The following is a 16550-nucleotide window of genomic DNA, read 5'->3' on the forward strand; positions in this document are numbered from 1 at the left end:
GGGAGGCGCCTCGGCGCGGGACTGAACCCGAGACCCGGAGCCGGTGAGGGCGGAGCTGGACGGCCGCCGCCCAGCCCCGCGGGACAAGCTCCCAGCCCCCTCCTCGCGCGCCCCCCGCACAGTGCTCATGCGCGCGGCCCGGCCTTTATAGCGGCGAAGGGAGCCCCGCTTTCCGCACTCAGGCGCAGCCGGGCGGTTCCGACTCAGGTGCGGAGCCCTGGGCGTCCGGCGGCGGGCGTGCGGGTCCCTGACCCCTGCCTGTCCGAGTCTCTCCTTTGTCGTTCCCAGCTTCTTTCTGTCTTGATATCGCACCCCCTCTCCCGGGCCGGGATTGCACATCGATGCTGGGTTTGGCTCGATTTGCAGCCAGAGCGTCGCCTCCAGATAGAGAGGCGCTAGCTCCGGGGCAGCGGCCTCTTAGGTCACCTCCCTCCCCTCCACCGCCCCTGGGTTTCCGAGGGGAGCGAGATCTCCAAAGGGGTGGCGGGCGTAGCGTGGTGGGGAAGTAGGGGCATCCGTTCCCGGGAGCCTCCCTTGCATTCTCCCTGTCTCCCAGGTCCGAGCAGCCCCTCGACTACCATGTCTGCAGCCTGGATTCCCGTTCTCTGCCTCGGTGGGTACGCACCCCTCCCACCTCCTTCCCGTCGCACCAAGAGGGGTGGAGGCTGGAGCCAGCCCTCGCGCTGTCCTTTCTTCGCAGGTGTATGTCTGCTGCTGCTGCCGGAGCCTGTGGGCAGCGAGGGAGCGGGTGAGTTGCGGGTTCCCCTGTCGGGGAAGCAGGGCTCCGTCCAGGCGGTGGGTGGGGTTGGTGGCCGGCAGGTAGAAGCGCGCTCAGACCGAGCCCCTAGACCGTGGCCCCAGGGACCAAAGCTGGAGGGCGCCGAGGTTGCAGCGGCTGCCTGGCGCACACACATACCTACCCACAGCGTATCTGCACCGGCTTACCCATTTCTCCCACGCGAGGGGGCCCCTGGTGTCGATGGGGACGCTCTTCCCAAGGCGCGGAGAAGCAAGCGTCCCCGAACCCACACTCACACCGCGGGAGGCACCTGGCAAGCCGAGCATCGGCATGGAAATGTCAAGGCAGGGGAGTATTCGTTGAGTGCCACCGAGGTTGTCCCCGGCGTTTGAGGACAGGGAGAAGCCTCCCAGACCCGACTTCACACTGTCAGAGCTGACAGAGACAGAGAGAGATGCTTATATCCTTGTCCCACCTTGCTGGAACCCCTGGTTTCTAGGAGTAACCCCTATTTGTAGGCCCGTTTCATTTTGGAGAGAGTCTAAAAACAGTTTGTTCCACATGTGAAAGTCTGAGTATGGGAGTGTGTGTATTCTATAATATAAAAGGCAAACTCTTTTACAAAATCTATCCTGTTCTCCTTGAAAGGAGAAATGAGGGTGAGCATTTTCAGCACCCCCTCCCGAACCCCCCCCCCCACATCCCCACCCTCCCTCTCTCAAGTCAGTGTTGGCAGCAAAGGCAGAGCCTCTGATGACATGGAAAGTGAGAGGAAGGGTTAAGGCTGTTTGATCACATGTATAAGGCTCACGGGTATGAGTCTACTGTTTTTGGTAAAGATTTTAACTTCCCCAGCAATCTAGAGTGTTTCAGAGCTAAGGAATCAGCACTGTACCTGGCATTCTGCCTTCCCTTCCAAAGACACGTACATTTGAGGGTGCAGCTCAACACAGCTCATAGAAAAGGGTCATTGGTAGAGGCAGGCTACTCAAATGGGCAAGACAGGACAGTATTACCCCGTCTTGAAAAAAGAATGTGCTTTTTGTTTTTTTATTAACATCTGTTTCAAAAAGTTTTGGATAACCACACTTTCTTATGTTTGGAGAATAGTATTTAATAACATTAGTCTCAATATTTATTGTAAATTGATGAGTTAACATATTATCTTACATTGTTACATGCTGCCAATAACTGTCTACCTAATGTCTTTTGTAGTAAGAACTTCAATTCCTTATTAGTTTAGGTTGGTATGTAAAAATTGAGAGTATTAATGCTGTTTTCTCAAAATGCATTCACTGCCTGATAAATCTCTTGGGACTGATTTGGAGCAGAAATAAGCAGGTTGCATTCAGATAAAAATGCTTCATTTCATAGAGACTAAATTCCCTGTTTCTTGTCCTGCAGGAGTTGGGCAGTGTGACCTAGGGCAAATTAAACCCATCGCTTTAATTTCTGCATCTGTAATATGAGTGATTGAGCTAAATGACATTCTGTAAAGGGAAACATCTGTTTACTGGCTTCCTTAAATTAAGATATAATTTTAAGGCACTGCATTTGGAGAAAAACTGGTATAACTGATCCTTGAAGCAAAGGATGGGACCTAGAGAGGTTTGTGCATGTGTCTATGAAAATGCTTCTCATTGGGGTGCCTGGGTGGTTTAGTTGGTTAAGGGTGGGACCCTTGATCTCAGCTCAGGGCTTTACCTCAGGATTGTGAGTTCAGGCCCTACATTGGGCCGCACGCTGGGTGTGGAGGCTACTTAAAAAAAAAGAAAGAAAGAAAGAAAATGTTCCTCAAGGATCAGCCCAGATTTAATACCTTTACCTCAGGTAACTGTGTCCATAGTTATCATTGTAATTGAGATTTTTTATTTTTCTAGAATGAATTAATAATGTCATCACATTCCCTCCTTTCTTTTCAGTTCCCATTGCTATCACATGCTTTACCCGAGGCCTGGACATCAGGAAAGAGAAAGCAGATGTCCTTTGCCCAGGGGGCTGCGCTCTTGAGGAATTCTCCGTGTTTGGGAATATAGTGTATGCGTCTGTATCAAGCATATGTGGTGCAGCTGTCCACAGGTAAGCTGAAACATGCAAGGGGAGAGGAATCCAAGTGTGATAACATCCTTTCCCTCTTTAGCCAAATGGACACCCCCACCTTCTTTCTTTTGGTGTCAATATTGACCACAGAAGATGGATACATTTTTAAGGTTTTCATGGATATCCTTGAAGCACCAGCTACCCAAAGGAAGCTTTCTGACTAAAGGCAAATTGTATTATTTCTTGATAGCTAGAGCCCTGTGATTTTAGAGCATGCCTAATCGTGTAATATAATAGTGAATTTTTACTATGTGCTAGACATTGTTTTAATTTCCATGACATCTACAACTGTAGGAGTAGATACAATTTCATTCCATTTATAGATGAGGAAACTGAACTCAGAGTTTCCAACCATCTTGCCACTGTTAGCAAGTGCCCAAGCAAGAACTGAAAGCCCAGGCTGCCTCCAGAGCCCGTATCCACCACCCACTCTGCTATCCTGCAAGACTTTTTTTTTTTTTTTAAGTGAAGTCCAAGGACATATAAAGTACCTTAGAAAACTAAGAAAATTATTTGGTTCTGTTAACTCTGAATCTCTGAGCTGTAGGGAACAGGATCCCACAGGTATGTTCCTGTCAACATTTAAGAAGTATGACAGCACAAAACTATTTCTCCCAAGCCTATTTTATACCTGTGTCAGCAAGTTTTTCAAAAGGCTGACAGCATCCTTATGTATCTTCCCCGATGAACTATTTTCTTGATTAATCAGAACAATAGATGTAACATGGCACTAGAAGTCAGCCAGATACCCCTAAAAAAGTGTGGGTAGAATATCAGATGCTTTTCTGTGTTACAGGGGAGTAATCAGCAACTCAGGGGGACCTGTGCGAATATATAGCCTACCAGGTCGAGAAAACTATTCCTCAGTAGCTGCCAATGGCATTCAGTCTCAAACACTTTCCAGATGGTCTGCTTCTTTCACAGTGACAAGTAGGTACAATTACATTATTCTTACTTTTGTATAAATATTGCTTCACCCCCCCCCAAAAAAAAAAGTTTTCTGCTTTTCTTTATCCAATCTCTTTGACTCTGATGGAAAAGCCTGCAATCAAGACTTGGAAGAGTCAACAATGGGTTAGAGTCAGGGGACTGGACTCGCAAAGACCCACTCAAGCTAAACCTGGCTGAATGGGGGAAGAATAATCTTGCTGTTAGAAGACTGCAGTTAGAAGCTTGCATTGTCTGTAGTGTCTGGGTGGCTCAGTCAGTTAAGCATCCGACTCTTGATTTCAGCTTGGGTCCTGATCTCAGGGTCCTGACCTTAGGGTCTTAAGTTCAAGCCCCATGTTGGGCTTCATGCTGGGTATAGAGCCTATTTTGAAAAGAGAGAGAGAGAGAGAGAGGGAAAGAAGAAAAAGAAACTTGCATTGTCTGCAATCAGAATGCCCTGACATTTACCGAGTAACACTAGATAAAAACACTAGTGAGTGAAAATGAATGTGAATTCATTTTTGGTGATTCTTTTAAAATATGATTTAATAGCTAAAAACCTTTTTGGTCAAACTAGCATGAAACAAGTACTCATACAACTGCCATCACTCGATTACATTTATCACCCCATAGGCCCCTAAATTAGATTCATTATGCTTTGATGGTAAAGAAGGAAGGGGAAAAAATAGTCTTCTCTTTATTTTAACAGAAGGAAAAAGTGGTACCCAGGAAGCCACAGGACAAGCAGTGTCCACAGCACATCCACCTACAGGTATGAAATATGGAAGCTATCTCCTAGTCGCCTGACACAGCATTTGGAAATTCAAAATAAATGTGTTGTTGATAGCTTTTCTTTTAAAGGAAAATGATACTAAACACAAAACAGGGGCGCCTGCATAGCTCAGTCGGTTAAGCTTCTGACCTTGGCTCTGGTCATGAGCTCAGGGTCCTGGGACTGAGCCCCACATTGGGCTTTGTGCTCAGCAGGGAGTCTGCTTCTCCCTCTCCCCCTGCTCATGGTCACTCTCTTTCTCAAACCTTAAAATTTAAAAAAAAAAAGATTTTATTTATTTGAAAGAGAGAGGGCATGAGCAGGAGTAGTGGCAGAGTTTCTTCCCGCTGAGCAGAGAGCTCAGCACAGGGCTCAGTCCCAGAACCCGGAGATCATGACCTGAGCCAAAGGCAGATGTATAACTGACAGATCCACCCAGGTGCCCTCAAATAGATAAACCTTTAAAAATTAAAAAACACACACACACACAAATATGTTTACTGGTATGTTACATAAAGAAACATTTAATTTGATATTTCAAATTCCTATCCTTCTATTTTCAATTACAAAGTCTGCTACCAAATGTTCTCTTGAAGTCCTACTATTTCTGATTTGATAAACCCATGCCTAGAAACTGGACAAAGTAAAAGTACTATGAACTTCCTAGTTCCATTTGCCACATGCAAAAAGGAATTAGTGTAGGTCCAATTTTTAACGAACAGTCAGGGATATCATTTCTTCAGTCTTTGGCAGTTTTTTTTTTTTTTTGAAGGTTTCATTTATTTATTTGAGAAAGAGAGTGAGAGAGAGAGTGCACAAGTTGGGGGAGAGGCAGAGGGAGAAGTAGGTTCCCCACTTAGCAGGGAACCTGAAGTGGGACTCGATCCCAGGACCCCAAGATCATGACCCGAGCCAAAGGCAGACGCTTAACTGACTGAGCAACCCAGGCACCCACCCCAAGACTGTGGCAGTTCTAAAATCGAGGAAATTAAGAACATTAGAATCTAGCTCTTGAGTTTCCAGTCCTGCCTCCACTGTAGGTTTGAGAGATCAATTCCTGAATTAGCGTCATATTAAATATATAGGCCTACAACAGTTCTGACTTGTTTCTTTGCTGGGGCATTGTTTTCCCAGTCCAGAAAACCATGAGAAAATTAATTTTTTAAGGAAATTTATTTTTTAAAAACAAGTATTTTTAAGATTGACACTTCTTGTTAGGAGCTTTTCCCCATGCGGGCTTCTTGCTATGAAAATGTCTTCCTTTTACTAATGCCAAGTGCTTCCTTTGTTTCAGGGAAACGACTAAAGAAAACACCTGAGAAGAAAACTGGCAATAAAGGTAAGAGTCCAGATATCCGTTTGGGAAAGTAACATTCATTGTCCCTTCTTCCTTCCATCCCTCCTCTTGAAACTGCTAACAGAAAGACTTGTTTGGGTATTCACAGACTGTAAAGCAGACATTGCATTTCTGATTGATGGAAGTTTTAATATTGGGCAGCGCCGATTTAATCTACAGAAGAATTTTGTTGGCAAAGTGGCTCTAATGTTGGGAATTGGAACAGAGGGACCACACGTGGGCCTTGTTCAAGCCAGGTACCAATCTTGTTAAAATGTGGAGATTTGATGATAAAAGATGAATCCTTTTAATGGATACATGCATTTTGGTTCAATGTAAACATATTGAGTTGTAGACAATCTGATTTCCAAACTGTAAATACAGGATTTAGGTCTGCTAAGCAGACTAGGTAGGTCTAAGTGCTTCCTTTTTGGAATAAAAAGATTGAGAATCATATTCTATTTGAGGACCAGAAGGTAAACTAAAGGGTTTTGTTGCTCATACAAATTATGTCTTCACATATGCTCTGCTCAATTCCCAGTTCCTTTTTGCTGAAGGAAGAAGTGATAGGTTTATTCTTCCTCCCTACTCTGTCATTCTTTTAAACATTTTCCATAGTTCCTTGGAGATCTGAACTCCATCTTTTTAGTTTTGCTCATTTAAAAATAAGATCTATGGCTTTTAGGATTATAATATGGTCACTATAGAAAGCTTCAAAAACATATAAAGCACAAAGAAAACCAATTTCCCAAGTATGCTCCTCAGAGATAATCACCATAAAATGTTTTATATCCTTTATTTTTTTTTAAAGATTTTATTTATTAGAGAGAACGTGAGCTGAGGGGATGGCAGAGGGAGAAGGAGAAGCAGATTCCCCACTGAGCAGAGGTCCATCCCCAGGAGCCATGACCTAAGCCAAAGGCAAATGTTTAACTGAGTGAGCCACCCAGGCGCCCTCCTTTCAGTATTTTAAGAAAATTTGTTTATACGTGCATGTGCGTGTGTGTATAACTGAAGTATAGTTGACACACAATGTTAACATTAGTTTCAGGTGTGCAACGTAGTGATTCAACATCTTTTATGTTACACTGTGCTTACTGTAAGTGTAGCTACCATCTGTCTCCGTAGGATGCTATTAAAATGTCACTGACTACATTCCTTGTGCTGTAGCTTTTATTCTCCTGACTTACTCATTTCATAACTGGAAGCCTGCAACTCCCACTCTTCTTCACCCATTTTGCCTACCCCCACCCCTCCTACATGTGCATGTTGCTTTTTCAAAAGCTCCAACTATAAAAATGTCTTATGTCCTGTTTTTTCATTCCTTAATATTTTAAGCATTTTACCAGATCACAACTACTCTTCAAAAAATCTTTTGGGATGCCTGGGTGGCTCAGTTGGTTAACCATCTGCTACTCAATTTTGGCTCAGGTCATGATCTCAGGATTGTGAGATCTAGCCCTGTGTGGGCTCTATGCTGGCTGTGGAGTCTGCTTAAGATTCTCTCCCTCTACCCACTCCTCCATCCACCTACCCCCACTTACACACTCACTCTCAAAAGGAAAAAAAAGTTTTGTAGTGTTCCTTTGCATAATTATTTGTTTAACCATTTTCACTGTTACACATTACATTATCATTAACATCCTTATGTCATCCTGTGCCATCCTTGATTACTTCAGTAGACTAGATTCCTGAAAGTGAAATTGGGTCAAAGATTTCTGACATTTTTAAGGCTTTTGATACGAAGTTAAATTGCTTTCTAGAAAGTCGATCCAGTTTAAACCACTATCAGTAGTGGTAGCACCAGTACTACAAACAATAATTTGTTTCATTCTTACGTTATTTTTTTTTACAACTGGTTCTTAATTTAGATAGGGTTTTTTTTTTTTTGGTATGAGACTTTAACTTTGTTTTCTACTTAATTTAACCATTTGTCCCACACCTTTAAACAAATGAGCTTCTTATTCCATTGATTTGAAATATCAATTTTATATACAAGTTTAGGCAAGTCAGTTTCCTTGATCTATAAGCTAATTCCACATCTTTTCCACAATGCTTTGATTACTATAGCTTTATTGTACCCTTTAACATCACAGGGGGCAAATTCCCCTCAGTACTTTTCTTAATTTTTTTCTTTGCGATTTCTATCCAAATCTTTTTCAAGATGAAAGCTACACTATCTTTAGACTCAAACAAAGAATTAGCTTCTCTGTAAACTCCTTGGCTAATAGTTTTTCTACTTTAGGAAGAACATCAGAATAAACCATGTCAAGAGTTTATATTTAAGCAAAATAACAGAATATATCATTAAGGATGCAAAAACAAGACTAAATCTCATAAATCACAATTTGGATATTTGAAAAGTGACCATTAAAGTGAAAATATTATCAACCCATAATATCTGATTTTGTGACCCAGCATTTCACCAGATATACAGAAATGCAACCAGTGCTATATTTATGTCTCAAAACTCTTGACTTAATGATGATTGATAATACTAAGATCTTAAAATTTTACACTTAAATACTGACTTACCCAAAAACTAAACACAAAAAGTGGTGCTTTTAACTGTTTTTATTCACCATGGTCTCTAATGAACACAGAGTAGTGGTAAAAAGTGAGCTGAAAAAATGAAAAAAAAAAAAGAGAAAAAAGTGAGCTGGAGCACCTGGGTGGCTCAGTGGGTTAAGCCTCTGCCTTCGGCTCAGGTCATAATCTCAGGGTCGTGGGATCAAGTCCCACATCGGGCTCTCTGTTTGGCAGGGAGCCTGCTTCCTCCTCTCTCTCTCTCTCTGTGCCTGACTCTCTGCCTACTTGTGATCTCTCTCTGTCAAATAAGTAAATAAAATCTTAAAAAAAAAAAGGGAGCTGAAATCTGTCTACTATTAAATATGGAAAATCCCAAATCCTATAATATACATTAAGATTGGTAATGTCAATATCATTTATTATAACAAAAATTCCATATTGTAATCCTTCACATTTTTTTCTTATACCTTCTCATTTTTAAAATGTTGGTCCCAGTGTCCTTGAAATTGCCTCTTCTGACCAAAAACTGGAGTATTTAATAGACCCACTCTGTTAAGTGCTTCCAGGGTCTCCCACTGGAACAGACCTAACCTCACACCCAGCCACCTTCCAACTCTGTGCTGCCCAACTCTGCAGATTTCCATTAAGTCCAGTGCTCTGAGCCAGGCCTGGTTTCAGGGGCACCATATAGGTTAGGCATGAACTCTAGTGCCAGACAAACCTGAATTTCAAGTGCAGCTGTGTTTTGTTGGACAATTACCTAAATGTTCTGAGCCTCAGTTTCATCATTTATATAATAGGGATAATCGTTTCTACCTTGTAGAGTTATGATGAAATGAGCTGATACATGTTACGTGTATATAGTATATTACCCAGAATAAAATAAACCCTCAAGGTAGCGATGGTTTTTGTTACAATTCTGCAAGATGCTTTAAAAGTCAAGTAAGGATGCAATTCCTTAACTGACTATGTACTATGGGATTGAGAAAGAAACTTAGGCATTGTCCAATTTAAAGACTTTTTTTTTTTAAGGTATATACTATTGCTTGTTTTACCTTCCCAGTTCTCCCTAGATAACTTTTTTTTTCATTTTTTCCACTTAGTGAACATCCCAAAATAGAATTTTACTTGAAAAACTTTACATCAGCCAAAGATGTTTTGTTTGCCATAAAGGAAGTAGGTTTCAGAGGGGGTAATTCCAATACAGGTAAGTAGACTTTCGCACCTGGGATGCAACACAAGAGAGGGTTATGAGTGGTTGGACATGTAAAACAGTTTTAGGCTGTTTTATAGAAGCAGATGTGAAACTTTTCCTCCTGACACTGAAATCTTGGCTAGGTTTGTACTTGATCATCTAAGATACTCAATTTGTAATGGAAAATATGCCAAAGGACTAAGTAATATTGCTTGTTTAAAACACAAAAAAGGGGGCACCTGGGTGGCTCAGTGGGTTAAAGCCTCTACCTTCAGCTGGGGTCATGATCCCAGGGTCCTGGGATCGAGCCCCGCATCGGGCTCTCTGCGCTGTGGGGACCCTGCTTCCCCCTCTCTCTCTGCCTGCCTCACTGCCTACTTGTGATCTCTCTCTCTCTGTCAAATAAATTTTAAAAATAAGTAAATAAAACACAAAAAAGTATTGTGCTTTATTATTCTTATATTGGATAGAACAGGTAGCCACTGTTCAGCATGTTAAAAAGAAGCAAAGACCAGCAGATGATTTAACAAGTGGAGATGGGGCAGAAAGAACTGGAGTAGCACTAAGACACTCTGAAGGAACACTTCTTGTTCTCAGTCTTTAGTGGTTCTAGTCAGTAAGGGGCTAGAGAGCAGAGTTACAGGAGTGGAGTCAGTTTTGTTTCTGACTGGTGACTGATGTAGAGTAAGGAAACATGAGGCTTTGGGAGGTGATGGGGGAAGTAACGTGGGTTGTGAAGACAAAGTAAATAAGCCTGATGGATAAACTTCCCATCTATTAGAGATTATAGACAAGTTCTATGTAAGTTAAAATCTTAAACTTTGGTGGCATCAAGTTGGTACAGGGAAACAGAAATGTCATTTGAGCAGTGGTGCTGCTCCAGTCTGCTTCTTTTTCAAACCTAGGAAAAGCCCTGAAGCATACCGCCCAGAAATTCTTCACAGCAGACACTGGAGTAAGAAAAGGGATCCCCAAAGTGGTGGTGGTATTTATCGATGGCTGGCCTTCTGATGACATTGAGGAAGCAGGCATCGTGGCCAGAGAGTTCGGTGTCAATGTATTTATAGTTTCTGTGGCCAAGCCTATCCCTGAAGAACTGGGCATGGTTCAGGATGTGGCATTTGTTGACAAGGTACGGAGGTGAGGGTGTCTTCTGTTATGGTTGTGATTTAATTTTGGGCCTCGAGCCACAGTGCTGACTGGCCCTTATCTGAATTAACTTTGAACGGTCAAGACAGAATGTTTTTTACAACTGTTTTAATGTTTCTGTAATTTTTAAGAAACAACTTTGGATCACTTTTATGTCTCCCTCATTTAGGCTGTCTGTCGGAATAATGGCTTCTTCTCTTACCACATGCCTAACTGGTTTGGCACCACGAAATATGTAAAGCCTTTGGTACAGAAGCTCTGCACTCATGAGCAAATGATGTGCAGCAAGACCTGTTACAACTCGGTGAACATTGCCTTTCTAATTGATGGCTCCAGCAGTGTTGGAGACAGTAATTTTCGCCTCATGCTTGAGTTTGTTTCCAACATAGCCAAGACTTTTGAAATCTCAGACATTGGTGCCAAGATAGCTGCTGTACAGTTCACCTATGATCAGCGCACAGAGTTCAGTTTCACTGATTACAGCACCAAAGAGAATATCCTAGCTGTTATCAGAAACATTCGCTACATGAGTGGTGGGACAGCTACAGGTGAAGCCATCTCCTTCACTGTTAGGAATGTGTTTGGTCCTGTGAGGGACAGCCCCAACAAGAACTTCCTGGTAATTGTCACAGACGGCCAGTCCTATGATGATGTTCGAGGCCCTGCTGCTGCTGCACACGATGCAGGTAAGGTTCTTGTCCTTCTGGGTGGGGACTTGAGGCATTCAGTGAGTTTTGTAAATATAAACTTAACCATTTGTTTTATTGAACAAACACCTACATTATGGCAGTCACTGTTCTAAGAGCTTTACCCAGTATTAACTGATTTAACTGTCAAACCGGCCAGATGAATCTCATTCTACGGATAAGGAAACAAATTTCCTCGAAACCACACAGCTAGCAAGTGATGAGGCCAGTATTCAAACCCAGGCAGTGGGCTGAGTTCATACTCCTAAGCTCTGTATTGTTGGGAGAATGCCCAGGAGAACCATGTCAAGGAAACATGTTACAGGGGCTTATGTTTGGCTCAAACTTGGAATATATGCCTGCAAAATCACCATTTATAATTTACCATGAATCCATTTGATGTTTTATCTTTTTTTTTTTTCTTTAGTAGTTTTGAGTCTGGCATGAGTTTTCTAAGATAAGGTCAGAAGTAGACTTTAATTCTGTTCCATCTAAACTTCCTTTTCAGTGTCTTTTTCTTCTTGAGATAATAAAAACACACTCTGATGTTGTAAAAGGGTATGAAAAGGCCTTCTTTCTCCCTTAACCCCAACCTTAATATTACTTGGCAATGGCCCCTCATTCCTGAAAACATTAGCATAATGTGTTGCTGAGATCAAATAGGGCAACAAAACACTGGCATCTCCTTTCCTGGGATAAAACTGAGTGATTGCAGTCCAATAATACTTAAAAAACAAAAACGCTAACTTGAGGGGAATTAGCAGCCTTGCATTTTTCTATAGTCTTACATACATCCTTTTCCCTATTTAACTTCTAATAAATTAACCTTTTTCCTTTGATATATTAGCACGTTAATGTATTTATATATTGATGGAATACTGTTTTTTAGTGGGTAGAGAACTGATCCATGGAATTTAACCCATACATTGATTTATTTTTATATATCTGGCTTATTTTATACATCATGTACATTACACATCTAACCCAGATCAAAAGGCATGTTTGCTATCATACTCCTTAAAAACGTAGCTTACAGGGGCACCTGGGTGGCTCAGTCTCCTGAGTTTGCAACTCCTGCTTTCGCATCAGGTCATGATCTCACAGCTGTGGGATCAAGCCCCACATGGAGCTCGGCACTCCATGGGGAGTCTGCTTGAGGGTTTCTCTCCCTCTGTCCTTCTCCCGACTTGCACACGTGCGCTCATGCATTCTCTCTCATAAATGTTTAAAAATGTAGCTTACTGAAATAACTTATGGTTAATAGGCTTGGATTCAGGCTAAATTAAGTGAACTGGATTAATTGAAATATATTTTCCCTATGTAATTAGTTGAACTTCAGGAGGCTGGGCCAAACGATTTTCATGAAAATTATCCTTTAGTGATAGTGAAGTCAAAGTTACAAAGTTAACAAAACCCAGAATACAGGGTAGACCTTCCGGGCTAGGTCATAACTTTTTTTTTTTCAGGCTGTAATTATACATTGGGTCCAAGCTAACCAATTTGAGCTTGGATTCAATCTACAAGTGAGGAAACCTGAGGGGAGAATTTTTTTTTTTTACTTTTTTTTTTTTTTTTTTTTTTGCCAGAGGAGTATTAACCAGGGGTAATAAATAGTTTCAAGGAGCTTTTACATATACTAAACCTGATCTATTTGTATCTTAAGTATTCACAACTCTTGGCACTGAATACTAGAAGGGGGATGAAGTCTTAGATAGAAGAGCAAATTTTTCAAAAACTCTCAAAACATTATAGGGAATTTCACCCAAAAGAAAGATGGTGAACAAATATTGCACTTGGGATTGAGGTGAATCAAACTAATGTAGTTATCACCCTGGCCAAAATGTGGTCAGAGTAAAAGCCTTCTAGTAGTATAAGGTTATGCAGAGGTTATGCCTCAATGCTTAACTAGAAGAAATTATTCCAGTTCCCAGACCTTGCTCTTTTGGCTGTTTTTATCACCAGATCTGTGCTTTGGTCAAATTTCTGACTACAGGTCAGTTTGCCAATGTAACATAGGCATCAAAACGCAAGAAAATTTTCAGTATTCATATTCACAGAGGCTGGTCGCCATCCCTGGCAATGCAACAGCCTTAGAAAACTTCCATTTACATATCCCAAATTTTGTGTCATTTTTTCATGCTGTCACATTGGCTTGGATTCCAGTAAAATGATTAATTGGAGTAATGATGGCAAGCAGCCCATTCTCATGCCAATCTCAGGAAGTTTTCCATTTCACTAAGTGTGTTATTATAGGTTTTTTTAAAAAGATATTAATCAGCTTACCAAATATTTGTCAGTGATCATGTGATTTATCTGTTAATGTGCTAATTTATACTGATGGCAGAGCTTCTTGTTTTGATTCAACTGTTTAGTCATTCTCATTATAATGATGTTAAAACCTACCTAACCATTTGGTGAAGGAGATTTAGTTCTTCAGACATTACTGGAGAGTTTTCGCTACAACTATTTACTAATTCATGAAAAAATATTTACATCTGTTTTTATATATAAGCTGGAACTTGGCTTTAATTCACTTAAAAATATTTTCATTGTAGGTATCACCATCTTCTCTGTTGGTGTGGCTTGGGCACCTTTGGATGACCTGAAAGATATGGCCTCTAAACCAAAGGAGTCACATGCTTTCTTCACAAGAGAGTTCACAGGATTAGAACCAATTGTTTCTGATGTTATCAGAGGCATTTGTAGAGATTTCTTGGAATCCCAGCAATAACGGTGACATTTTGATAACTGAAAGAAAAAGTATAAGAGGACAGAATGTATAAGTCATTTTCTCATAATACCAAAATACTATATAGCATAATAGGATCAGATACAAAACTACTATATTAAAAATGCCAACAGCTGTTTTAAGCACATAAGCATTCATTTAAAGCTACTACCTTTTAACAATTTAGAATTGTTAAACACTCTGCCTAGGCTTCATAATCATGACCCTTAGAAACTCAGGAAAGAGGAGATATTGTGCATCCAAATCTTAAGAATTCCAAAAGGCATATTAAATGTATAGAAATGCAAATGCCATAGCTCAATAAAAGAATGATACTCAGAACAAAAGCAACATTCCTTCTCTAATCATTCTGCATGAAATATATAAGGAAAACGAAACTTAGAGTTAACTCAGTTCAAATGTTATTTTGCCCCAATAGATGTTGTCTTAAAAACAATCAACCATATTTGTTACTTACATTCTAAAAAGTTGTAATTATGAATGAAATGGAAGGGAATTAGGTCTGGAAGTTTCTTATGTAGTGTATTTTCCTAATAACAATGGAAATATCACACTGAACAAGATAGGATTGCCTGGTATTTTTCTATTTATATCCTTAACTTTATATGTGTATTGATATATTTGGCTTATACTCTGAAAGTCATCCATGTACTAAAAAAAAGCTAAGTTGGTACATTTTTATTTACTATTTATACTTGTAAACATTTGGCATTGAGGGAAAGCACATATTTAAAAAAAGGACTGCAGGAAAAACTATTGTAGTTTGACGTTTTAAGCAATAAAACTGTTAGTGACTATTATTCTAAACTGCTTTACTTTTATTATTCCAAGTGTCTATTCCTGGGACATGGTAAAAAATCCTACATTCACTATTTTATGTAGAAAGACCAATTCTGAATTTTTTCTTAAAACTGTTACATTTATTCAATTACTTATTGAATGTCTCTTGTTCTAGGCATTATACATAGCCACCACCAAGTTAAACAGCATGAGATGCTTTTGATTACTTAGTTCAACAAGTATGTTTTGTAATTAACATTATTTTTACTTACATATGCTTATAAAGTTGGCTTTTGAAAAGTGATCAGAATTACCTTAATATAACTATCATTACCTCACCAAGAGTTCTCCCTTCAGACAGAGGTGTCATCCAGTCTGCCTCATCTTATCTACAAAGGACCTGCCCTCTCCCCTATCCAACCTATGCACCCTATATCCCTTCACACATACACTGATCCTATCTGAAACAATTAACAAGTTGATCTGAAAAAGGTGTTAACTGATTTACTAGAGTACATGTATTAATTCTGAATCTTTGGAGTCTAACAATTTCATGGGTTATATAAAAGGGATGAAAGAACCATGTATTCAGAAAGGCAGAAATGAAATTGCCTTTAACACTACTTAAAAATTTGGCAAAATGGAGTATGGGAAGACAAACTGTGCCCACCTCTTAACAAAATGCCTCAAAGATGAACTGACTCATGTAACAAGAATTTTTATTTAATCAAGCAAAAATGGGTTTAACCTTTTCCCTCCATAAACAGAAAACAAATTCTTAGCTGAGAGTACCACTCCTTGAAAAATTAAATGAAAATCCAGCTTCCAAACATTACAAGCATTTTTAAAGAAGGTAATTTTATAAAGGACAAAGTTCTGAGGCATCTGATGTAACCAGGGAAACTAACACTCTGACTGATTTAACACTAAGAGCAGAAATGACCACTCTTATCAAGTTACTATCAATTATTTTGTGTCAGTAAACAAGATAAAGCGTTAACTAAAAGGGAGTAAAAGGATTTTTAAAAAGATGTATTACAATCCAACTTTAGCAGGCATGCCTAAATTTCAAATACGCTAGGCTTTTTATAACATTTAAGGTGTTAAATGAGGTACTGGTCGTTAGTGGATAACTAACTTTGAAATGTGAGAAAATTACACAAAAATAAAGTATGAAAAGGGCAGATGATTACTGAGAAAGTCAACAGATTAACATTTGTATACAAAAATATTCTTAAACTTTAAAAAGCACCATTTCATAGTCAAATCAGTCTACGTAACTTCCTATAAGTCACAAAAGGGAGCACACAAAATAAGACATTCTCTTTTTGCATCCTTTCGTCTCTTCCAAACATTTAACACTGGAGAGAAGAATACAACCAAAGTAGAGAAGAGAAAAATAAACATCTATACTAATTTTTATTCATTTCAGTTTTAACATATTCCAAGAGGTGAATGTTTATGCTCTGCAATGATGACAATCACATTTCAGTTAAACAGTAACGCATCAGTTTGGAATAGCTGCCAGAAACCATACTACCTTTGGAAAAACTGTTATTTCCAAAACTAAGGAGAAAAATAAAAA

At 40.0% G+C, this 16550-nt stretch overlaps 1 protein-coding gene across 1 annotated transcript; it reads left to right on the forward strand.

Moving 5' to 3' along the window:
- Positions 1-579: 579 nt before the first annotated feature.
- Positions 580-14989, forward strand: COCH (cochlin; the record flags this gene model as incomplete). Its single annotated transcript, XM_080808848.1, has 11 exons — positions 580-613; positions 701-748; positions 2662-2818; positions 3636-3769; positions 4479-4541; positions 5836-5880; positions 5987-6134; positions 9510-9613; positions 10507-10733; positions 10920-11436; positions 13992-14989. The coding sequence occupies 11 exons, from the start codon at positions 580-582 to the stop codon at positions 14165-14167; spliced, it is 1653 nt and encodes a 550-aa protein (XP_080664974.1). The 3' UTR covers positions 14168-14989.
- Between the last annotated feature and the right edge of the window lie 1561 nt (positions 14990-16550).

This window comes from Martes martes, assembly GCF_963455335.1.
Source record: "Martes martes genome assembly, chromosome: 7".
Lineage (NCBI taxonomy): Eukaryota > Metazoa > Chordata > Mammalia > Carnivora > Mustelidae > Martes > Martes martes.